Below are 25,260 nucleotides of genomic sequence, written 5' to 3' on the forward strand. Positions count from 1 at the left end.
CCGACCGACCGACCGTCTGCGTTAACTCCAAAAAGAAGAAGAGTTACTGCCGGGACATCTACACACACTCTCCTGTTTTTTTTATGGGGATTTGTTGTCAACTTTGTCTTGTTTTTCTTCATCCTTAACCGAAGTGTTACCCCGAGAAGAAATTCTCCCGTCGGCTTGTGGACGTGAAGATAAAGCCTCCTCGGTGTTGAGATCCTAACAGGTGACTGTTCAGAGACTTTCCCACCTTTATTGTGTGCTTTCTGTCCTCTCTGACACATCGGGGATTTGCGTAGACTGCCTTTTACCCTGTAACCACTGCGAGCATCAGAGTCGTCTCCTTTAGATTTCTTCCACTTAAGCACATTTTCTCTTTTTCCTCCTCCCGAGCTGCAGGCAGTGTGAGTGTGTGTCACACGGAACTCGAACGCGGTTTTCAACAGGTTCTTCGCTCTCCTGCCAGAGAAAAGCTCAGTGTGTGCCCGCAGGATTTTTCTTGCCCAGTCTGACCGTATTCTTATGGATATTGCAACAGGTCTGGTGTCACTGGAGCGCCTCTCCGCGGGAGAACAGTCCGAGACGTGCATCATGCTGGACGGCATAAAAATCGAAGATCATCCCCTGCGATCGGGACAGGCCACGCTGGGAGTCATGCTCGGTGAGTCCTCTTCTGTTACTCTATAAATCAGCAAATTACCGTTGAACTGCGCGCACAGGTCAGACACCAGACTCTGATCCCTGTCTGGATGCCATTACTGTGAATGCATGCCCACCGCTGCTTTGTTTCCTGACGCATGCAGGAGCATGAAAACCGAGGAAAAGTTCACCTTTACGCGCGTAAATGGATAAAAAATATGAGAAATTATGTTGGAAAATGTGGTTTTATTCTCATGTGATTGTGAAGAAAATCCACCCTGAGCGACCCGGACACGTAACGGCTGTATGAGTGATGTAATCTGCAGGCCGAGTTGGGGAGAAAATATCAAATTCATCCACTAAAACCCAGCTTTTTATTTGATTTAACGCCACACACGCTAATTGATTTGTTGAAGCGCTCAGAGCGCGGGCCTTCACAGTTTTCTCGCAGCCCCTGGCTCAGGCCTTCTCTCTCCTTCCCCTTCTTCCAGGGTCTGACTGTCATCATCCATCCGTGTGTGAAGGATGCCAGCGTCCCATCTCCGACCGCTTCTTGATGAGGGTCAACGACTCCTCATGGCACGAGGAGTGTTTGCAGTGCACCGTGTGTCAACAGCCCCTCACCACCAGCTGTTACTTCAGAGAAAGGAAACTTTACTGCAAACACGACTACCAACAGTAAGCACGCATTTCCCCTGCTCTCCTCAGGTTGCTTTGGTTGGTGTGCACTGATTTTTTTTTTTTAAAAAGACATTGTGGTGTCTTGGAGGCCTCCGTGTTTGTGTCAGAAATACAGAGAAAAGTCGCTCACATGGCGTGAGTTCTCATTTGAATTTTACAATATTTAAATTCACGCACAAGAAATATCTGCCGTCATGGCGGGTTGGCACACATTAACCTGCTGTCGTTGCTCCTTCTGCAGAAGAATGACGTTGATCTGCCTCCTTTTAGATGATACAAATAAATGAAAGGGCAACAGGAGCAAGTGGAATTAAATGTGAGCTGTGGTAATGAATCAGAGGAACGGAAAGGGGACGCTCATATTTGCGGTCATGTTCGCTTCATTAATGTCACAGTGGCCCACGGTTTTTTTCCACATTTAGTCTCTGAACAAAAAGATGTGCAGGCCCGAGAATGTGCAGGCGGAGGTTTTTATTATTCCTCTCGATCTCTGTCATTTATTTCCTGGTTTGCATCGCGTGGCCTGTCCCCGTCACCGCCAGCCGCTTCTCATGCCTTCAAAATATGTAAAAGTACATTTCAGTGGGGTTTTCTGCGCGGAGCCCACAGCGCAGTGTAGATGTAGTTTCCCCATCAGCTCGTGATCTTTTATTTTGAAAATCGGATGCCTTAAATTTACCATTTAAAATAAATAAATAAAATGAGCGTTATTTATTTGACCCGTAAAAAGTTGATCATGTTTTTTTCACTCATGTTCTTATAATTTAATTTCAAGTTATTTTTATTCTATTTAATTTCAGGCTGTTTAATTTTGCTGCATTGATATGAGAATTTTTTTTAACCATTTAACGGATTTAATAATAATAAAAAAATATCTGTCTGCGCTTTTTATACCGTACCTGCGAGCCACACACGCGAGAACGTCAATTTAGATTAGAATGAACACGCGCGCGCACCCCAACAACACAGCCACGGTTTTAAAAGCGTTAATGATTTAGTGTTAAATTGTAAATTTCACAGTTTGAAAACATGGTAAAAAAAAAAGTGACTAGTTTAAATGCTGGAGTGTGTTCACAGCTGCAGACTAATGTGATTCAATCCAGATTGTTAATTTGATAATTTGCTCTGTTAAATTTAAAGCAACACAATAAATAAAAAACGGCATGATAAATATTTTATTTACTAAAAATAAAAATGGCAGTATAAATTATAATAAGAATAATAATAATAATAATATAAACATTTCCCCATTGTGCTTATTGTTTTGAAAGTGAATCACATTAAAGTTTTACTTTGTAAATCCAGTCTGACAGGAAGTAGAATGTCAGCCACCAGCTCTGGAGCAAGATAAATTAGTAAATTGAATTATTAAATTATCACATAAAAGCAGCAGATCTGTGCTGAGGTAAATATCGCGAGGAGAAGCACCAACAATGCTGAGGGGTTGCTGTTTGGCCCTGGGAGGACCCCGGGGTGCCCTGTGTGTGTTTCTCATCGCATGAGCGCTTTTCATGCTTGTCACTAAATTTCCAGCTTTTTGTGCGCGGCCTTTTTAACAATTCTACTTCGATTACCGGGACATTATGGCTCTCTGCTAGACACCTTTGCGAGGCAACAAAGAGTTACATGTATTGCCATGCGTGCCATTCATCCAGCTTTGTGACAGGAGTGTAGTCGGCTGATAACAATAGCAAATTCATAGCAGTAACTATGGGAGACCGGAGTCACGGCGTCACGGCTCAGAGGTGGCTGGAAACTGAGACAGCCCGGCCGGGAGAAGGATCTCTTTCTCCTGCTTCTTCTTCTTCTTCTTCTTCTTCTCCACTTGTAGCTTTTTTTTCTTTTTCGGTGTGTGTGAATAGAAGAAGTCAGACATAAACACACAGAGACAAGATCTGTTTTGCTTCCGAATAATGCTCCTTCCTGGCATTTTGTTTCTGCTGTGCTTCTGAAGTACCATATTTGGTGTCTCTCTGACCGTTTCCCCTCTTTCTTCTGCTACGTTGAGCTTGTGTGGCAAATCCGACCGACCCAGCCAAACACAGCGACCTGCTGGGCGACGTCCTGCTCTCACACGCTGTTATTCATCACATCTTTTAATTCTTCACCCACCTTTTTTTATTTATTGTTTTGCTCCTCCCTCCCAGGTTAAAAACTAGCCGGAGGGTCCGTCCATCACACAGGCCATCTCCTTTTTTTTTTTTCCTTGTTTATTCCATTTTCATTGATGGGATACTTAAAGATGTAATTGGCACCTTTTTGACTTTTATGACACCCATTTAAGATGCATTTGTCAGCCCACAAACTGCTTTGGGCTGTGAGGAGAGCTCCTCGCCTTACAGAGGTCTCCGTGCCTAATTACATTCCTACAGCAACTGATTCATGCCCCGTAATCAGCTCTCACTTGCTATAATAAATCAAGGAATTGGCAAGCAGTCCTTTTTGGCACCTTTGGAACAGGTTTAAGTGCAGACGGGGGAAAACAATTGTGTACTGTGTTATTAAAACTCCCACCAACACTGTTCAACGCATCTCGCTCCATACAGAGCAGTTATATAGTAACAAGATTGGATTTTATTAGCCATTATCCCATATGTTTGCCTCTTTTTATGCCATGCAGCTGACCTGCGTCCTCGTCTCGATTCGAGGTGAATCCGTAATATTATTGACGGTTCGAGTAAAAGAAAAAAACAAATGCACAGATGTGAAGCATAATTTCCAGAGGGGGAAATAAAATGAAATATATCCCAGAAGAGGCTAAACATGGTAATGCGGCGCTGCCTTTCGCAAGAATATTTCCGAGCGAGTTTGATAAAAGAGGAATTGAAGGAAAAAACGCAGAGCTGTCAGTTGGACAGCAGCCATCGCCGTAGAGGAGGAACAAGCTCGAACGAGAGGGGCGGTATGTAAAAGGTAGAGTGGAATTACACCACCCCGAGAGAGTTTGTTGTGCCCCGGTGTTTGGAGGTCAATTATACATCATTAGAAAGAGGGAGATCTTTTCCCCAGGGAGACCTTTCCTCTAACCAAGCAGATGCTTTGAAGGGAGCCGTGTAATAAGGCCTATCACTGACCCGAGTGTTGGACAACACCCCTGTAATGGACTGCCTTGTTAGAAAACTGCCAATGGGCTCCATCCACAAAACATAACATTAAGTATATTACACACCATGCTGCCGACTTTTTGGGTCGTGCTGCTGATGCATAAAAAACATTCCAGTGTGGATTTTTTTTCCCCCCTTTTTGCTCTATAAAGTTTTACTGTCTAGCAAAATGTTATTTTAGAATGTTTCATTTGTAACTCGTCCAAATGCGCACAGATTTTTTTTTCCAAATTATCTAATTTGCGTGCTGTAAGCAAAAAAATGAAATTTAGGTCACGGTGCTATGAGTTGTAGAAAAACAGAGCAGTGATGAAGCCATAAAAGCCGAGCTCCGGGAACCTGTCTCACCTCCCATGCATGCTGGACGATCCCCCGGTGTGCTGAGAGCTGCTTTTTAGAACTGTTTGGAGTGCCCTCCTGTGAAATTGTTGTTTTTTAATTAGCTGTGCTTGGGACGCTGCGGCAGTGTGTGTGTGTGTGTGTGTGTGTGTGTGTGTGTGTGTGCCGGAGGAGAGATGCTGACGGCTGGGTTTCTGTGTTAGCTCACAGAGTGTGTGTTTTACTCACTCTAGGACACTCCCGCGTGGCCTGGCACTTTGTGAACACTCGTATGCACTACAGGAAAAAGAAAAAAAGTAACTAGGATGTACTTTGTGTTGTCAACCCAGCTGGGTAGTTTTGCAGTTAATTAAAGAGTGTCTTCAATCCTGCTGAGGTATTTCAGCAGCAGCTCTGATCTGTGGGTGCATGCTCCTTTTGTGCAGGAACTTTCAGCTATACTTTCTTTCTTTTTTTTATTTGTATTCTCCCTAAAAAGGATAAAAACGCATCTTTAGCCACTGCTCTTGGGTAAATAAAAGAGGACCTCTACAGAGAGACAAATCTAATGTTAGAAACACTAAGCCAGATAATATTGCTTCAGCTTGCTGGGATTTTTTAGTGCTCGGCAAGGAGCTAGCTGAGGCTGGCCCCGTTCCTCTGTAAGGAAGTATTGGGTTTTATGTCAACATGGCTCGGCCTGTCCCTGCAGCATACTAGGATGCATCATCTGTCATCTCATGGTTTGCTAACTGCCCCCCTCCCAACACATTTAGACCCATTAAATAAAGGACCTGTTGGAGCTGTATTTATTTGCATCACTAGCTACATCTTGGACTGTTTTTTGCTCTTTCCGGTTCCCACAAATAGCTCCTTGAGTGATAAATATTTGATTTAAGCATATCGTTTTACAAGAACTCTTGTGTATATATAATAGTGCCGCTATAAATTTTTACACCGACTATATCTATAAAAGCCTCAGCAGTCTGCTGTTTGAATGTTTTTTGGGATGCCGTCAGTAAATCTTAAGTATTATTTTATGAAATCAGGTGACTTCACTTTCTACTCTGTTTTACTACAAATGAGTGGGCGCAGAGTGTTTGTGTGTGTAGATGGAGGATGGGGGGTATTAAGCATACTGGTGTGTATGTGTACGTAGCAGCAGTTGGAACACAAAGCACTTTGCAGGACGCTATGGGAAGCCACAGAGGCTCAGCCACGGTAATGCCCATCACCACTTTAGAGGCCAGACTGGTGGCGAGGGATGTGGAGCGAGGTCTCTGTGGCTTTGTGTGGGGGAGCTGGAGTGCAGGGGAGGAGAAGGATCTGCGGAGGGATCTGCCTGGTGTGCTCACATTACACTGGATGATAGCGGAGGGGTGCAGAGGAACTCAAGCATGCAATTTGTTGGTAGCCACAATTTAACCTCATCTCCTAAAGCCGGCTGTTAGGCAGCCAGTGGGACATGTCAGTCAATCGGGAATGCTAATCAGTGACGGTGGAGAGAGAAAGCCTCTGCTCGGCAACGTCCTGATTTTCATTACTGGCTCCGAGTCCTCGGGCCTTCAGGTTTATTTTCACAGCATGACAACTCTTCATAACAAAAAGGAAGGCTACCACAAACCATTAAATGCAATTTACAAATTAGATTTTGGCTAAATCTGCAAAATACCGTTATAGGCTTCTTAAAGTAGGCAGCCGAGGAATACACACACTCAGCAAATGTTTTCGATTTCAATTTGCCAGATTACGTGTTCAAATCAGAGGAATGAAGCGTTTTTACGCGGCTGTGCTGAAATAATTCATTTCAAATATCATTTACGGTGTGTCAGCGAAAGTGTAGCGTTTAAAAAAATTATCTCCCAGCATTTTTAATTACATTTCACACATGTTTTGTCTCATTATGCGTCCATAGTTTGGTGGTGGCCCGCACTTGTTTCTCCGGGCAGCCTGGTCGAACGTGCATGAGAAATTGAGACATGGCCTCTGCTGCTGGCTCCAAGTATCGCTGCTGGCCCCAACTGTGTATATGTGATCCCACTCTGGAATGTTTTTCCAACACGTAGGCTTTTCACAGATACACTAGAGAGGACTGGCATCATAGTGGCAAGTGCTGCATTCAGACTGTTGTGTGCCCAAGGCTTACTCTCACACTCACGTCACACATTCTAGCTCTACATGGGAATGGGCAGAGCAGTGTGTTTGTCTACATACACCCCAGGTTTTTGAGAGGGTGTGGGCGCATGTGTATGTGTGTGTGTGTGTGTACACTTGCTTCCTCTCTCTGCTCCTTTCTTTCTTTGTCTCTAATCTAAGCTCCTCGCACTGCCTCACATTCACTCTGCGGAGTTTAAAGATACATTTCAGCACCTCATCGTAGCTGCTGCACGTCCAGATTTCAGCAGTATAGATTTTTGTACATGCGGGAAAACACGTTTCTTTGTCTTTTTTTTTTTTTTTTACCCCTTTTAATCTTCATCAAATGAGATTAGCCCCCAAATACCGGTATTCCTGCCCAAAGTGACTGACAGAGATTTGCACTTTTATCATTAAGTGTGACACTAAGCTGGTCGGAGCTTTGTCTTGAATGGAGGGTCTGACGGAAACGGGGGCTCCTAATCCTTTTATTTGTGTCAGGCCCAGAAAGGGGGAAGAATGGGGCCGGGGTGGGATGGGGCTGCAGAATGCCACGGCCCTTAGTCCCCTCCAGACCCGGCCTCCACAGCCAAGTGAGCATGAGACTCATCTTATGTGGTCTATGCACTCGAGCGGACGCATACACACTCATGCGCACACAGGCACACATTTGTGCATCTACAGTATGTTGAAATGTTTGCTCAAGCACATGCACACGGTCATAGATACGCCGCCTCATGTACACGTGCATATGTTCGCCTACTTCTGCGCCCAATCACACAGTCGTTTTTCGAGTGTGTACCTGCTCACAGCGAAGCATGCATCGGTCTGTGAGTGCAGGGATTGCGGTAGCGGGAGGTTCAATCTAGGATGAGATTAATAAAGTTTGCCGGTTCCCTGGTCGAGGTCCAACGCTAGGCTTTTGTCTGCGGCTCACATCGGGTTGTGGGGCTTCAGCTCCTTTTGTGTGTGCACCCTTGTGGTAATCCATCTCCAGCGGGAGTCCCCTGGGGCACTTTATTTACTCATTCAACTGTTTGGAAGTCTGTTAGACTGCAGATCAGATGCAGTGAAACCAATGTGATTACTTTAACCAGCACTTCCAGATTCCTGCCCAGCATCTCCTCTCACCCTGAGCTGGTGTGCTCTGCAGGTGGGAGGGAAGGTCCACACTGCAGTGTTTCCCACAGGTGGAGAATTTACTGGTGACAGTGCGACGTGTGACGGCGAAGTTCAATAATTAACTAGTCAAATAAAGGTTTATCGATAACGCTTTTTGGCCTATAAGGTGCCGGGCGATGTACAGTTATGGTGTTTGCCCTACCACAGTGGCAGGAGGGGGTCGGCCGACTGTTCTTGGCTCAGGGCTCTTCAGTTCAGGGATCTGGAGGTCTCAACCTCCAGATCAAGGAGGTTGAGACCTCAACTCAAAATCAACCTCGACTCAAAAATCCTGACCTGAAGTCATTGAGATGGCCAGAGTTATTCATTAATCACGTCACTTTAAAAAATGACTTTCTGATTTTTTAGGAATTGTTCATTTTTTTAACTATTACTTGAGCAAAGTATATCTGCCCATTCTCACTCCAAACATATCAAATACAGCCGCTTAGCCTGTGGCCTACACTTCTATGTTTGAACCTCTAGCATCAATTCTTGAAGTGAATTTGGTCTTTTCCTAAACCTAACCAAGTAGATTTGGTACGTAAACCTAACCAAACTGTGTCATTTTCACGTTTATATCAGTCCGAAAGTCATACTATGTTATAATACATGAACTGTTTGTCAGCAAGCTTTATTTTGAAAGTATAACCAGATGTTGAATATTACGTATTACTGTTAACATGGCTGTGGAGCGCTTCACGTGCAAACTGAAGCTAGAGGGGTAGGTAGATCGTCTTGAAGCTTAGGGCCTCTGATTTGACAAGTTGGGACAGAGAACGTGTTGAATATTTACATATAACGTGAACAATATACTTCAAATAACCTCTACAACCAGTTCATTTCTGATACAACTTAGTATTGGGTAACTTTCTGTTTTTTATTTTATGTTAGAAAATGGCACATTTTCTCTAGGTGTCGGATAATTTATAACACCATGGTGATGAATGCTGGTTGGAGGGGCTCCCTGGGAATTTTTGCCTTTGGCCCCAACAGACTCTAGAACTGAAACTGCACATACCGACAACAAAGTACAGGATGTTATGTTCTGATTCGACAGCGGTTGAGTTACATCACGTTTTCACTCATTCATCTGAGTTCCATTTTTTGCTGTCCGGCGGCAGGTCTGTGCTCCACAGTGTCACCCGGCGTCTGTCAAGACTCGCTGACATAGTTTTGTGGTTCCATTCTGTTCATACTACACTGAACCTGTATGTATATGTATGTGTATGGGAACAGAAGCTACAGAAATCAACTTTTAGGTAGACTGATTTATTGCGCGCTACTCAATGCACGAGTTGACGTTGTGAATCAATCAGCCCACCTTAAATTTGACAGCTTTGACCGTGAAGGTCTACAGATCTGTGTGCATAATGAAATCACAATTGTGCATTTTGATTGAAAAAAGAGTGAGAACGAATATTTTATCTACCCGGGCGGACTTCATACCATTAGGCTGTAAAAAATAGGAAGATTTTCTGGGGTAAAATGGTCGACCCTTGCTCACGCTCACCGCTGAATTCAGGAGATTAACAGGAGAAATTACCAGTCGGGGGAGTGCAGTGGGAGAAAGGGTTAATAAAAGGGGACTCCTGCGAAAATCAGGAGTGTTGGCAGGTATGGGACTTTTGTCTACCTGGCGGGGGTTGCCCATGTACGTGAACCTGCACTGACTCATCCCTCTCTGTCTGTCCTGTTTACCGGCCTGCTTCAAGGGCCCGTCCAATATTCTCTGTTATGAAAATTCTGCATTAGTTATTGAACCTCCTGTGCCCACACACTGTAGAGCTGACTTGATTCTTTTATTATCCTTGTTTGTTTGAGTTTGTTATTTCCTCCCTTGCATCTCAAAAATACAAGTTCCAAATTTGGTGGCTGGCATTTGTCAGGTCTCTCTCACAGCAGATCATAATTCTGCACCATAGCAAGTGTGGTGTCACAGTGTAAAAACTAACATCTATGTTTTATTGCAAACAATGAGATGGATTTGGTTATCCATCCATCAACATAAACCCAGAGCTATGTATTCGGGGCTAACCCTCATGTTAAACCGTTGCAGGCTGTCAGGCTCTCTGAATTTACTCTCCGTCTCTTCCCCTGGTGTGGCTGGGGAATATGGCTGAAATCAGCTGCCAGGACCGGCATCTACGGCGTGAGCTCCCTAAACTCGCTGTTTAGGACCAGCCGCTGATTGGTGATGGCTGTCTTGGCAAGAAAAACAACCCTGTATGAAAACAGTGCAGATTGGGTTTCTATGCGTCTGACTCACTCCCGTCCTCTCTGACCGGCCCCCCCACAGCAGGCCAGCATGATTTGTGCATGAGGTCCCGTGACCCATGGAAGCTTCAAAAAGCAGCGAGGGGAAATATTTGGATGATCCTGATGGGGGAGTGGAGACGTGGGAGGGAGGCAGAGATGATGGGGGCTTGGTTAGAGCGGGGCTAAGAAGTGTAAGGCAATGCAGATGTGGAGAATCTGCAGTGCAGCCCGTGATGACAGGGGAGTGTGTGCGCGGAGGAGATGAGTGCCCATCTTGGACTCTTACCCATACACCCACCACCACCACCACCACCATTGTAATCGTCTCTGAGGACAGCTGTAACACAGACATTATGTCCTGCATAAAAAAGGTGGCAAACAGTAGAAGAAACTGTGCACAGGGGGTTGGAAAGGGTTGCAATAGAAGAGGCATTTAATCATCAGGTACCATGCCATGATACTGATCGTCTGTACCTCACCCCCCTGCTGTACACCCCCGATCCCTTCTCCTCTCTCTTACCTTTCCTCTGCTGGCTGGATATTAATATTTCCCAGAAAGCTTCCACAATACGTCTTCTCGGGAAATTCCACGACTCCTGAACGCTGCAAAATGATCTGGTGTCTCTGAAAGGGATGGATAAGGGGATAAAACATAAAGATTTTTCAAAGTGTTTTCTGCGCTTATGTGATTTCATAGTGCTCTCTGGATGGAGATTTCTATCCGGTTGCCTTGATAAGAAAAATGTGTTGCTGCAGGTGAAGGCTGAGTTGTTTGCTCTATTCATCTAAATTTTCTCCTCTAGCTGATAGTATTTTTTGATTCAACCTCATGGCCTCATAGCACATTATTTATGCAGAGAGTCTGCCTCTGGGGCCAGTTCAATGGAAACCCCACTGAACAGAAATAGCTGTAGTAGGCTGAGGCTTGATGCAAACCCAAACTCAGCATTTAGAAAATCAAAGCTGTGGTCTGAGGCTACCTCAATCATTCTTTGGCTTCTATGCCTGTCGCTGCCTCCTCCTGAGAGTGGGTGGGTTGACTGACCCCCAGGGTGTCTGTCTGCCTTAACGTTGGCCCTGCAGGCCCGGCCTCACAGGGGAGCGCCAGCCCCGGGCCGGAGTCGTGCTCTGAAACCAGAGCTCCAAAGTTGTGTTGTGATCCCAGCTGGAGAGACAGCTCTGGCTCTGAGCGGAGCCCTCTCGCAGCGTGCAGCCGGGGTCACCGGTGGCCTCTCAACCTTCATCACTCCACTGTGCTCCTGCGAAAGCACCGACTCGGACTGCGTTATTTATTGAACCGCAGTCTTCGCTTCTTCTAAGACTCGCAACAAATATCAGAGAAGTGAAGTTTTGATGAGGTCATGTTATCAATTACATCTGGCTCGGGAGGTTAAACTACACAAAATGTTGGTTATGCCTAAGCAATTTTCGAGATGAATGTTTCGCATGACTTATGCTGTCAGTAATAGCACTCTGTCAGTGAAAACACAACGACAGCGTCATCTGTTATGTCTATGTTGGACAGTCTCACTTTTGCACTTTAATCTGTAAAGTAACCAGAAAATCTGGGTTCGGGAAAACTGAGTGTTTGTGGTGTGACTGTGTCTTCATGTCTGTGTTTTCACAGTTTCTTACTCCAGCATGTTTATCTCCTGGTATCTTATAGGTTCCAGCTTAGCTTTTATTTAATCGGGTTTTTCGCATTCCTGTGTGAACGCGCTCGCATGTGTGTGTTGCGTGCCCCTTTGTGTGTGTGTGTGTGTGAATTTGGTCTGTCACTCCGCCAAGCATTGGACATGCTGTTGGCAGGCGACACAGTCTGTGGATTCTCCTCTTGGTCGTGCTGCTCTGGAGGCTGAGAGCGGTGCGTGCCACCCAAACCACCAGCCACCCCCTCGCCCCCACCCCCCCCTCTATCATCAGCAGACCGGCCCGCTCCCTGCTCTCCTTGCTCTCCTTTTCCTGGGCCCCAGAGCCTGGGCTGTGGCCTGTGGATGAGTGCTACATCCTGGCTGTCAGCACAGGGGTTAGCTGGGGATTGGCCTGTGGTGGAAGTGCAGTATCTGGCCCTGTCTGTCAGCTCCTCGTTCCACTTCCTCCCGCCCCTCGGCGCACGCTGCAGTCAGTGGCACAAACACACGCCGGCCGAGCTGCGACTGACTCACATCTCTGGCTTGAAAATGAAAGGATCGCCCTCAGAATAGGCATATTCATAGCCATGCCAATGAAAAGGGGCTGTTTAAAACCCTTAAGTGCTCGGGTGTTGTGTTTTTAAACAGACCACGAAAGCTTTGACAGACGGTTTACTATTTCACCCTGTATTTCATTTCAGGTAGTTTAACTGTCACTCTCTGACTTCCGAGGAACGACCACTCAGCCACAGTGTGTATTTGCATACAGTTACAGCTCCCATGCAACCTTCTTTTATTTTGGATGACCCATTCTCATTTATTAGACTGCTGATTTCACAAAATGTCAGTCATATTACATTTTTATCCTCCGAGAGTCTGGTTTTGTGTACATACATGAAACCTGTGTGCGGACCACATTATCTGATGCACACAGGTACATACATGCTTACACACACATCTGTCGTGCACATGCTCGCAGACAGGCTTACACATGTCGAAGGATTTGCGACTATAATCAGATTAATTGGTCCATCTCTCCTTGGAAACATCACATATACACATGAAGGCCTCTGGTAGCGTTCAGCTGGATGCTGCTTACACTAACCAGAGGCCAGGCAGCAGGCGCAGGGTCGGCCGGGTCACAGCACGCTCTCTGGCATCAGCATCTCCTTATGGCTTACATGTTCGAAAAATTATTACAGCCTCGTTCGCTCTGACAGAGGAGGAATTTCTATGTGCTCCTCCTGAGAGTTCCGGTGTATTTAAGCCGCTTTAGCTAAATTTGACACAGAGACACTTTTTTCGCCACACAACGTAAACACGAGAGTTGGTGTTGCTTGGCAGAAGCCGCTGCCTCTTCAAAGGAAGCGGCAAAACACGCTTGGCCTTTGCGATGAATATTATAAGTGCATTAACCATAATCCTTATTAACATTCTCCAAGCTGCATGCAGGTTCAGAGCCGCAAGCGTATGTTTTTCTTGTTGCCCACAAGTATGTCTATGTGAGGGACTATCTACACACATGCTGCCATTCATGATTTTATTATAGGTTTGAGCCTCACCACAACTTGTAGACAGGAACGAGTTCTGCTGCCTGTCTTTCTGTCTCCTTTTTAAAGTGTCTAATCTCTTCTTGACTACTTATACTTCTGCTTGCATGTATATTAGTAGTGTTATGTGTTGAGTCTTTATTAAGGGTCATGTCATGGTGCATCAGTGATTTTCAACCAGGGATTCTTATACCCATGTGCGTCTGCCGTTGTCAGGTGGAAAGATTGTGGAGTGGCCAAAGTCATTTGATAAAATAGAAATTACAAATGGTTTAAGAAATGAAAAAATATATCCACATATTGAGTCAGCTGCTACTATTGAACACCACATTTTGTGACTAAGAATGTATGCACAGTTGCAGCTAAAAGTAAGGCTGTCGATTAATCTGTTGATTATTTTTTTGGATTAATCTATTAGCTTCTTGTTCTATAAATGTCAGACAAAGATGAAGAATGTCGATCCATGTTTCTCAACGCGGAAGACGACGTCCTCAAATATCTTGTTTTGTCCACAACTCAATGGAGGAGTCATGGAGGAGCAAAGAAACTATACAATATTCACATTTAAGAAGCCGATTAATAAGTACAAGTACCGTACTTAAGTACACTTTTGAGGTTTCTGTTCCTGTTACTTTATGCTTCCACTGCACTACATTTATTTTGAAACTTCAGTTACTGGTTACTTTGCAGATTCACAAAATACTGAGTGTTGATGGATGTTACCTGTGACTCGTAACCAATCAGATAGTGTTGTGGGCGGGACATTGAGTGAAACCACAGAGTGTTGACAACAGACAGACGAAGGAACCAAAGCATTGCGTTTTCAAATTAACCAATTTTATCACAAAAACACTGTAATAATCAATTCAAAGCACATTTAGAATACATGAGGTCAATCAAAATGTACTTGAGTTCATCTGATTGCTGTGTGAGTGCATCTGACAAAAAAAAAGTTTGGGAACCAGTGGTTTAAGGAGGGGAAACATGATATTTATGCTCCCAAACTAACTCCCTCCTAAAAATAATGGCAGAAGAATGATTGTATGAATTTTGTTTAGAGTTGTTTATTTTATCCATCTCTAATTAGCAGTGAGTTGTGGTTTACCAAATCAGAAAAAATCAGATAGTGTTAGGTAAGCTGTCAATCACGAAAAGACCGAGTTAACATTCACATACTTGCTTGTGATTGTCCAAATACACAGTCCGCCTGCTCTGCCTCATGTGGTAAACCCGGCGCTGCTGGCACTTAAGACGAGCGAAACAACCCATAAAAGCGTATTTTGCAAATACAGTTTGACCCAGCTCTGGTTTTTTCACACATTCTGGCGCTAATAAGCTCTGACACACCCTAAACAACCACCCTCTCAAAGAGCACGTCGAGTGTGGAGCGGCGGTTTGGTGTCCAGGGGAAGCCTGTGGTTCTGGAGCCAGAGAAGGAGTCGTGCCCCGCCGTCCCACAGAGATGACAGGAAGATAAGAAAGAGAGGTGGCCTCTCCGCACAAAAACATCCCACCAGGAACTAACCTAACCTGGGGGAGACGAGGAGGGCTGCAGGACTCTTGTCAGAATCTATCCTCACTGGAAGGAAATACACACGGAAAATCACTGTTTCTGGGAGCGTTAGACGTCCAGTAGCCATCAGAATCGGCTGTTAGATGTTCTTGTGGTGTCACAAATATCCATATCGAGTTTATACTACAACAGCATGCCTCTGTATGTCACAACTTTGGCTTTGTGACATGGTTTCTCCTAACCAACAGCCACAGAAATAAAGGAGGGGTGGGGGGCTAAGTACAAGCGACAGACTCTTGGCAGACACAGCCCCTGCAGCTACAGTATAGCTTAGAAAACCGCTTATAGTTTGCAATATTTGAGAAGGCGAAGTGAAAAGTTAGCCATTTCTCTCAGACGATGCGTAATGAGGGAACCGTAGGGAAGGAGAAACAGCGAGCGGTTTGTGGAAGCGGCACTAACACAGGGATCAGCAGCATTAAAAGAGATTTACACCCCGAGCTCTTAAACAGTTTTCTTTTGCTCAATGGTTCCTCTTTTACAGATATTTCAAGGAAGTAATAAACTGCACTGACAAGCGTTCGAGTGGCTCTGAAACATCCCTCATGGGCAACAGAGCTCCATCACTTGTATCACGGTGCCTCGGCTCCCGATCGTTATTCCTGTGCGAGTCAGCCTGTTTCTTTCTGTTAGCAGCATTTGGCCTCTCCTGGATATTACCATCAGCTTGTTGTTGTTTATATCAAAGAAATGTTGCGCAACTAACTCTAATACATCAGGCACTATGTTCTCCCGAAGGGTAAGTCGGTTCAACATTTATCTCGTAGCGAGCGGTGCTGTTGCCGTGTGGTTTAGGCCGTCAGACTGTTTTTCCTGACGGTTAAGTTCTTTTGAAGCTGTCTGCATGGTCCAGAATGAGGCCCTGCACAGTGTAAGATGTCATACTCCCACTGTGCTGACCAACATGCTCTGTGGGCCTTGATGTGCCCATAACATTTAATGGTACTTTGGCAAATGCTAATGGAAACTCTTACTTTGCCTAGCAATCACATTTCATTCCCTTCTCTCTGGTTTCTCTCTTTCTTTTATTTACCATAATTATTCATTTGCCTCTTTGATATACTTAGGTATGAAAGAAGAGCGGAAAGAATATGCATTATCTGCTAATTATTAAGATTAAGAGTGGGATAAATAAACCAGAACGAAAGGGAACATTTGTCTCGAGTCAGGCACGGTTCCCTGCGTCCTGCTACCCCACAGGGTGGATGTTTGTCTCGCCGGGATAGCAGAACATCACAGAGTGTCCCTTTGGATGTGGAGCTGGGACCAGGGTTGGCGAGGTACTCGAGAGGAGGAGGAGGAGGAGGAGAGGGGTGGGTCATGCCGTGGCATGTCTCAGTGTGGGATGAGGAAACATCTCGACCTCGCACAGGTTCAAGAAGAAACAGCCTGCTTCTGATTAGTGACTCTGATCCACAGTGATAAACAATTCCTGTGGTCTCCTGCTCACAGAAACATCACTGGCAGCGACTGAGCGTTCACGGGTGGTTTGGGTGTTTGTATGTATGCTCAGACATGCAGGGTTTGAGAGTGTGCTTGAGAATATATCCGAAAATCATCAGTATCTCACCAAAAATAGCATTAATTCTCATTTATCTGGTCAAACATGGACCCCAGTTGTACTTGTGCAAGCTTGAAATAGAATAATGTGATGTTCTTATGTTCTAGAGTGACACCAGAGTTGTAATTTGCAAGCCAAAACATGAGGGTTTGTGGTGATTTTATTAACTTACGTACTAACTTAGTCACACAGACACATGCTTAAAGTCCCCCTCCAGTCAAAATGTGTTTTTCTTTGTGTTCCTACAGTTAAATGTTTGAGCCCCGCTGTGGAGAATGATGATGTTTGACAGGAGAAGGCTGTTTTTTTACATTGGTATGATAAATTACATTTTCTCTGTGCTCATCTGATTTTAAAGGAGAAGTTCACCCAAAAATGAAAATTCAGTCATTATCTACTCACCATCATTCAGATAGGAAAGTGGAAGTGAAGTTTCATAGTCCACAAAACATTTCTGGAGATTGCAGCAAAACAGTGTTGCAGCATTCTCCTAAATAACTGAATTAGCTGGGGACTTGTTTTAAAACGTTAAACATCTTAAAATGGCTCTGCACAGCTCGCCCGGCGTAATACGAGTCTATGAAAGGCCTGTGATCCCAGATTGATGTGAAAAAACGTAATTTACACCATTTTTAAAACTGAAATCTTCACTTTAGCTGCTAAGCTAAACGTGCTAGCATGCATGCAAGTGGATGCATTAGCTCGACAACGTGTCAAGGCTGTAAATAACATCTTTTTAAATCAATGTGGGATCTCTGGGTTCCCAGCGACTTGGATTACACCTTGGCAGCTCTATGGAGCCTGTTTTTTTCAGTTGCTTTTTTACATTTTAAATCAAGTCCCCAGCTACTTCAGTAGTTTAGCAGAATGCTGCAATGCTGTTTTGCTGGGGAGCTCCAGAAATGTTTTGTGGACTACAAAACTTCACCTGACTCTCCATCCATGAGTAGATACTGACAGAATTTTCATTTTTGGGTAACCTTTTCCTTTAAGAGGCGGGGCCTACGAGCATGATTAGTGACATCACAAATAGTTCGGCGCCTAGCCTGGTCCAATATTTAGCTTACACAAGCGTGATGTGGAAAGTCGAAGCCTTTAGCGCATAAACACTGAGGATATGTACAGTGAAGTAGGAGACATCCAGCATGTTCATAGATTCTGGACTTAATTGTAATAAGGAAAAAGATTTTAAGAATTTTAACAGGAAAGAAGACATAAGAAACATATCTGAAGTCAATTATTAGCCAAAGTAGAGTGTTTTATACATCATTAAACATGTCTGGGGGGGATCTTCAAATAGCAGAATAGATTAAAAAGATTAAAAAAACAGACATGCATGATATCACTCCAAAGCCCATAACAGTCCAGACCCACAACCCGAGGGTGATGGAGGAGTTTTAAAACTTTTCAGTCAGAGTCTGTTGTCCTCTTTGCCCTCGCTGGTAACTGGCAAGTTTATCTGTTGCTGCACTTCCGCGCAGATGCCTGGCATCGAGCCTCGAGGTGATAAAAACGTCTTCAGAAGGTAAGTGTTTATGGTGAGGATCCATAAGGCTAGCAGGATCAAAGCTCTGTTGAAAGGGCATTAAGCAAAGAAACAGGAATAATAAACAAAACAGCCAGTTAGTCATACAATCCGATTTATGACATCTAGAAGACCATGTCAGGGAGAGGCTGGCTGTTTTTTATGGCTGTAAAGAAAAACAGCCTCCAAGTCCGAAAAAACAGGCCAGTTAAGTCAAAAGAACAATAGCAGCGAGGGAGGGGAGGGAGGCATTTGAGATTTCACACCACAAATATACAGCAGATCTTTTTTTGGCACTTTATATTGCTCTTGTGTTATTTTCTCCCTCTTGTAGAGGATGAAAATCGTGTTTGACTTTTTTTTCGTTCTCTGTGAATTTCTGGGTTTGTGGGGGAAATGCTCAGCAGCCCTCTGTCTGTCTCACAAGGAAAAAGTATTTCAGCGTCAGACAAGAGCCTTGTGTATGGCTCAGCTTGGCTTCTCTCTGGCGCTCGTCGTCCGGGAACGGCTGATTGAGTTGACTGTTTTAGCTGTGTATGTTCACAAATGCCCCCTGAATCCCCCCACCCCAACAGGGCCAGATTACACTGAGGGCAAAGGTAATAAATACATTTCACTTTTTAGACCTCAGGGAACTTAAAACGTTTGTTTTTGTTTTCTTTTCTTGTGTTTTCACGCTGAAATCAGGTTTTAGGAGTTAGTCTGTAGGAGTGGGAGTGTGCACACCACCCGGGACCTGCCATTCCCGTCCTGTCCAGTCATTTGCTCCAGGCTGCAGCTTTAAGTGGGAATTATTACTTGGGAGATAAGTATGGAGATAAGGCAGTCCTTGCCTGCAAGATGTATGAGGTGTGCCGACACTGGGAGAGGTGCACCTGACCTGGAAATGAATGGTGTGAAGGTGCAAGTGCAGCGCATGAACCTCCTTTTTCACCCTGTCTTGTAAGCTCATGGCCGCAGATCATTACGCAGATATTAGAAGGGGCATATGGGGATTATTGGATTTTATCAACTGTTAAGATTAAAATATCTATATCTCAGAAGGGGGGGTTGAACTGTTTGTTTCACTTTCTCTCACGTAGAGACGTCAGGTGTCCTCGACTCAGAGGGAACAAAACTGGTACAACTCGATTCACCATTAATAACTACAATAAGGAAAGAATTTAAGACAGTGGGCCAAATGTAAACACCTAATATGTAATTGATGCTGCAACTAGTGATTATTTTTCTGATCACTTAATCTGCCGATTATTTTTGCAATTAATCTTTAAAATGTTGTGAAAAAAATTCTGATCACAATTTCCCAAAACATCTCAAAATTGCTTCTTTTGTCCAAACAACATTCCAAAACCCAAAGACTCTTCATGTACTGCCATGAATGACAAAGAAAAGCAAAAAAAATCCTTGCATTTTCGCAACAATTTTTCTTGAAAAAGGACTAATTGTTGCAGTTGTAATGTTTTTCTATTGTGGCACAAAAGCTGCAACTGTAAGGGAGCGTATGAAATGTATTGAGTGATTGGGGGTTGAACTGTATGTTTCACTTTCTCTCACATTTGCGTCATTAATACTTTATTCAGACCCTCGCCTTGACTGCAAGGCCCCTGTAATATCTCACAATAATACAACAGTATTGGTTCACCTCCAGTTACTAAAATAAGCAAATAACAAATTAAGATGGCGTGCCATAACCTTAACATTTAATCTGCTGGTTATTTTTGCAGGTAATTGCTTGCTCTTTATAAAGTGTAAAAATGTTAGAGAAATGCTCAAAAAAATGTTTTCCCAGAGCCCAGCATGATGTCGTAAAATTGCCAGAACCCAAAGACATTGCATTTACTGTCATATATGACAAAGAACAGCCGCAAATCTTCACATTAAAGAAGCCGGAACCAGACATTGTTTGACATTTCTGCCTGAAAAACATAAATCAGGTATGAAAATAGTTGGCGTATTAATTTTCTTAATTTTTTTTCAATTGACTAAATGTTGAAGGTTTTATAATTAATCTGCGAGGGAACATAAATGATCAAATGAAATGTTAATCTTGGGTGAGAAAAAAATCCAAAGCTCCCCCCTGCTCTCCCTAAAAAAGTCACAGCAGAATCCATTCAGCAAAAAAAACAATGATTCATTTATTAAACGATAAGTTTTCAACTATAATCGCCAACTATTCTGATAATCAGTTTATCAGTCTGAGTCATTTCTAAGAAAAAAAAAACTGATTTCAGCTTCCAAATGTGAATATGTCCTGGTTTCTTTCCTCATCTGTGACAGTAAACTGAATTATCTTTGGGTTGTGGGCAAAACAAGACATTTGATGATGTCGTCTCGGGCTTCGGAAACACTGATCGACATTTTTTTTTTTACCATATTCTCACATTTGTAGTCCAAATCAACAGTGTGCATAATCGTTAGTTCCCTTCCTAAATGCTTTATTAGTTTACTTTTGAACATTTAGCATCTTTAGCTGCACTAAATGCAAATGGAATTCAGTGCTCCTGTCTAAAGACTGTTAAATAATGAAATCTGAATTGTGAAATTGTTGTAAATTATGAACAAAAGCACAATAAAGGAATTGGAGATTTCTTTTTGTTTTCACAACAGAAAATTGATTAGGTGGCTGCTCCTCTAAGGTGTGTGGGAGAAACATTCCTCCTGCTTGGTATGTTAATTCGCAGCTCCGGGGCCTGTACCAGCCTTCGGTCGTTCTTTGAAGTAGCTCCTCGCGCTGACGTCTCCCCATCAGCTGAACTTGTGGCCTCTTTGCATTTTTATTTATTTGACAATCCCTCGCATGTAAAAGATGATAAAGTTGACACGTTACAGGCAGCCGTCGCTTTCGCTCGTTGAGCAGAGCGCTTTGTTCAGCAACACCCAAACAAATTTCATGACACTTACATGCCAAAGGAGTTTGCTCATTGGACGGCTGCCAAGACGCTAAAAAGAAGCCAGACCAGATCATTATGATCTTACAGTGTCAGTTAAGCAAAGTACCTACAGGATCATTCTGTATTTACTCATCTCGATCGCTTCTTTCATTTACAAATCTCCTCAATCCGTTTTTTAAAACTTGCACATTATTGGTGGTTAGCTACCTGGAACATTTCCTCTCATCTGCCAGTATTGCTTTTTTCCCTTCTTCTTCCTCTTCTTCTTCTTTTCTAAAGCTCTCCACTAAGAGTCATTGTCAGGCAGCCAGCTAATGTCCAAAAAGGTCACCCGCTGTTATGATTGAAGCGAGCACTGGTGGTTTGACCCACCACACAAAGTGGAGTTATAGGTGGCCGGTCAGCTTGTCAGTCAGGTTGGGTGGTTTTTTAATCATTTCATCTTTGCTGGGGGGCTCTCCAGAGACCCCTGCAACGTTTAGCAGTCTGCGGCTCAGGACCCCGGGGCTCGTCTAAGCCCTGCCTGTATCCGTGCTGCCATTATTAGCTCTGCTCTCCAGAGCACACCGCTCATCTCTCCCCTGAGAGGGCGGCTGAGAAATGAAGCGCGCTGGCTGGGCGCGGCAGCGGAGGGCCAATAGCCCGACATGGAACAGTAATTACTCCATTGATATTCCTCACACAATAACACTGTCATCTCTCATTTGCATAACCCCGCTCGGCTCGCCACAGCAGATGAATGCATATGATCTTGTCAAGAGGCTGCAGGAGTTTCGATGGCGTGTGAGTGGAGGGGTTTTTCACCTCCTTCTAGGTGCCACTTTTGTTTCAAACACGCAGGATAAACTGTTTGATTATGATTAAATTAGCAGAATGAAAGAGGAAACCGCCTTTCATATGTTCTCTATATACTTTCCGGCTCAGCTGTCTTTGTGGTATTAGAACATAAACAACAAGACGGAGAGAGGAGGCTGCGGTGTATCAGGTTTGTAACCGTGTGTGTGCATGTGTGAGTCTGCCTGAGAGAATGAGAGTGTGTTGAGGGGGTGGGGTGTCAGCGGATGTCATAGGGCCCTGTCTCAGTCCTTGGTTAATGGCCATTGGTCATAGGCTGTCTCCCCTTTATTTCTTTTGCTCTCCTGCTCTATCCTTCCAGGTCTCCCACTGGAGCAGCGCCCTCAGGCACCGCATCATTTATTGCTGTCAGGAGTCACAGGGGAGAGGAGGGGGAAGAGGAGAGGGGGGGAGTGCAGGAGGAGGGGAGACAGGGAGAAGATGTGCTGCAGAGAGAAGCCAATGGAGGCGATGGGGAGAGGCAGGCACGCTAGACTGTCAAATCTCAGCCGTTGAATATTTAATGGAGCCTGGAGTGTTTATTTAGTTAGCCTGTCGATTTTTACCGTTCTGTCAATAGCGGCTCCCGTGTAGCCTGCTGATGATCTTTAGTGTCTCTTCCCCCAGGAGAGGCCAGGCACTAAATGCAATTATGGATTTTCCTGCACCGCAATGTGTTTGATATTTTTACTGATCTAATTTGCAATCTGGTAGTTTATTGTTTGGCATTTTAGTGGCGCTCAAGTGGCGAGGCAAATTTGATTTCCCCTCATAATTCTTTATAACTTCATTAATGCTGTTAGCACATTGGCACAGATCTTAAATAAAGCTCGAGAATCATCGCATGGATGAATGCATTCCTCATTTTATTGTCTCCATGCCCCATTCTTTTTACTGATTCTGGTTCTAATTAAAAATCATCCTAGTGGTGTACTGTCTTTGTGAAATATGAAATCATAATCGGATTTGAATGGCTCCCTTCACAGAGGCATGCGTATTCAACCATTGTGGGCAGGACGGAACAGAATCAAAACAACTTTCTTTCAGTGGCATTCGGCAGCTTCGGAGACAAATGAGGGTATTAGCAACAGAGCAACAAAAGTAACAGAGGCAAAATAATGTGGGTGATTGTCTCCGAGAGAGGCAGCGTGGCTCCACGTGTTTTCTGTAGAGCCGTAGGATTTCTAGCCCTATGACGGATGTGTTAGTTAGAGGGGCAGCATTAGCTGTAATGCTGTTAGCATGTAGCCGTGTGAGTGATGTGCTAGTTAGATGCCCAGCAGTAGAGCTAATGGTGTTAGCGTGTTGAGCCTTCAGAGGGATGCAATCGGTTAGGCTGTGATGGATGAGTGTCGTGCCGCGGAGGCCTGCAAGCCTCCTCATTCGCCAGGCTGTCAGCTTCTTAAGTGGACGTGCACAATTAGTGCCGAAATCAGAGACTGCTTAATCTGATGGTAGGCTTAGCGTTCAGTAGGAAAAATGGCTCATCTAGCCGGTGGTGAGTGAATGATGGCCGCTATAAAAAGACGAGTCAAAGCGGTGTAAGAGAGAAGGGGCTGATACACATCTTTCTCATTCAGTGTTCCAGAAAATGTACAGTAAGTCGGACATGATGCTGGGACTTGGTCTTGGTTGAGAAAGCATCGATAGAGGGGGGCTTTATTTTGAGAACTTTATCCCGCACACACAACTTCCTCTAGGTTTCAGAAATATAAATTACCATTAAAAATGTCCTTTGAAAGGATCGACCGATCCGTCATCGCCGCAGCTCAGCGTTGCTGAGTGACGGAGTGGCGCTGTCGTGTGTCAGATTCACAATTCACATTCCTCCTCAGAGGTAATGAACAGGGCAACGTCTCACACTTCAACAGGAGAGCACGGGACATTTTCACGCATCGTTGGGTTTCTAAAACAAACAGGAAATATCAAAGGCAGAGGTGCTGAAGCCTCGTTCATCCTCAATCAAACCTGTTCTAATCTGCCCCGACGCCCTGCACAGACACATGCACTCGCCTGTCACAGTGACGAGAGCGAAACCGCAAATTAAATTATTGTGTGTTTGTACTATCACAATCACTGTGCCTTGATCTAATGGTAAATTGACGTCTTAAGTAGAAATCGAGTTGGAAATTGCTCAAGATTATTGAATTAGAATGATGTTATTAATTTGTTTTTATGACTGCTTTCTCTTCATTGCTCTTCAATCAATCAGCTAATTACCTTGGTGCCTTTCCAAATGATGTACAAATAAGTTATTGCAGTTTATAGCATGAAGAGCATGATGATTTATCAGTTGGGGCAGAGTATTAAACCAAACTATTAAACTGGTTTAAGTGTTTATGGTTTAGAGATCACCTCTACAAGATAAGAGACAGTGTGAGATGCTGTAAATCTGTCTACTAGCTTTAAACTGTGAATCTTAATTAAGACTATTTCCATATCTGATGATTTTCTTAGAAAGACTGAAGCTCTCTGCCAGGTTACCACATGTCCTCCACAACAGACAGCATGTTGCTTTTATTTGCAGTAATCCCTGCTACTGTGAGGGCCCAGTTTCAACAAAACTCTTATTTTGTAAAGATTTTCCTGACAGCAAAGATCCCCTCTGTAATTGAGGACTGTCATCAAATCAGCTGCAACCTTCCCCTCTTGCATCACTTGTGGTTTCACATGAAAACAGGACCTCTCAGCCAAAATTTAATGACATGAGCTGTGATGAGAGATGTTTGTACTCCGGCCGTGTATAAAATCCATCGTTCTTATCAGCTGAGATGAGAGGGGGAGCGAGGCCGAGGAGGATTTCTCTCGGAGCAGGAAATGTCATTTCTCTGTAATAGTTTATGATTCATCCCTCCACCTTTGACTAAATAATGAGGGATGACAATTAGAGCGGGCCATGGGAGTAGGAATCAAAGGGCTGAGATTCCCCTTGGCAGAGTCGGGCCTGTCTGAGTGTGCTCCCAGCAAACTGGATCCAGATGTCGGGCTCTGTGCTGCCATACAGGCTGCTGCTGCTGCCGCTGCCACACAACAGGCTCTTTCTGCCAGCCAGCCGGCCACTCAGCCAGCCAATCTCTCAACCTCCGTGCTCGCAAACATGACAGGAGACTCTCCTGGTGAGAGCTTGGGACAGAGGCCCCGCTCCAAATAAAAGAATTCCAGCTTGTGACCCTCACAGAGCCAAAGTATCACTTCTTTGCATGCTGTGATTTATCTAACCCTCGGTTTGTGTCTCTATCCACTCTTTGTCTTCACACGTCCTTTAGTTTGTGACTCTTCCTGAGCTCTGTGCATGTGGGCCTGCTGGTGGAGGCAAAATAATGTTATGGATGTAAATAAGCTTTTAGCAGGTGTAATATATTTGCAGATTGACATGTAAATGTTGCAATAGTGCCGACAGATATAAAAATGG

At 44.2% G+C, this 25,260-nt stretch overlaps 1 protein-coding gene across 2 annotated transcripts in view; it reads left to right on the forward strand.

The window, feature by feature from the left end:
• lmx1bb (LIM homeobox transcription factor 1, beta b) overlaps positions 1 to 25,260 on the forward strand; it is a 51,914-nt gene continuing 26,654 nt past the window's right edge. Inside the window, exons 1-3 of one of the 2 annotated variants that reach the window (XM_084361028.1) lie at positions 1 to 211; positions 524 to 646; positions 1,116 to 1,302. In XM_084361028.1, the coding sequence (XP_084217154.1) occupies positions 577 to 646; positions 1,116 to 1,302 (257 nt within the window). In that variant the 5' untranslated portion in view covers positions 1 to 211; positions 524 to 576. Of the gene's footprint in view, positions 647 to 1,115; positions 1,303 to 25,260 lie in introns of both variants that reach the window. The other variant, XM_084361027.1, reaches the window with a different exon arrangement.

The sequence above is a fragment of the Pagrus pagrus genome, assembly GCF_965226575.1.
Source record: "Pagrus pagrus genome assembly, chromosome: 8".
Taxonomy (NCBI): domain Eukaryota; kingdom Metazoa; phylum Chordata; class Actinopteri; order Spariformes; family Sparidae; genus Pagrus; species Pagrus pagrus.